Raw genomic sequence first — 667 nt, forward strand, 5'->3', positions numbered from 1 at the left:
GCTGCCTGGGGCAGAGCCGTGGCCCAGCACTGCCTAAGCAAGGGATGTGTCTGTGTGCAGCCCTGGACCCTGGCACACTTCCAGAAGCTGCGTTTTTGAGCTTGAGTTCGTTCAGATCAGGAGTGTAAATAGTCTTTGGGCTTGGCGGGGAGCGGGGCTGGGCAGCGGGATGCAGGCAAGGCACAAGAGGTCTGTGTCGTGGGAGGGCGAAAGGGGTTCCCACGGTCCCTGCTTGACTCTGACTTCAGCCAGGCACAGACAGTTCTAAAAGGGGGAGGAAAAAAAAGGGTGGAAAGTAAAGAAAGAAACAGAAGTGCTGCCCTGGGCTGGCAGGAGCTCCCAGGGTGCGTGTCTCTGCGCTGCGCTCCCGGAGCAGCGCGTGGGCTCTCGCTATTCACGGGCCCAGACAACGCTGCTGTTGTGCACCCAGAAATACCTGACGTGTTCATCCATTCCTTGTCCAAAGGCAAACGCTTGTACCGATATTTCTGCTGCCAGAAAGTGGGAAGTCAGGTGTTTCCTGTCCAACTTGGGAAGTGAATGCTCTGCTTGAACCCAACTCCCCTCGTTTCTGCTCGTTCCCAGGGATGCCCTGGACGCTCTTTACAGACAACTTCACCGCATCCAGACGGATACACGCGAAAAAAACAAAACCCCACTCCTGGGG

At 56.7% G+C, this 667-nt stretch overlaps 1 protein-coding gene across 1 annotated transcript in view; it reads left to right on the top strand.

Moving 5' to 3' along the window:
* Window positions 1–667, top strand: part of LOC104278686 (tektin-2-like) — a 4848-nt gene that overhangs the window by 4005 nt on the left and 176 nt on the right. The window contains 2 exon segments of the mRNA XM_009875729.1: window positions 570–662; window positions 665–667. The exon segment at window positions 665–667 is cut by the window's right edge and continues 176 nt beyond it. Of these exon segments, the coding sequence (XP_009874031.1) occupies window positions 570–662; window positions 665–667 (96 nt within the window).

Source organism: Apaloderma vittatum, unplaced genomic scaffold (genome assembly GCF_000703405.1).
Source record: "Apaloderma vittatum isolate BGI_N311 unplaced genomic scaffold, ASM70340v1 scaffold36168, whole genome shotgun sequence".
Lineage (NCBI taxonomy): Eukaryota > Metazoa > Chordata > Aves > Trogoniformes > Trogonidae > Apaloderma > Apaloderma vittatum.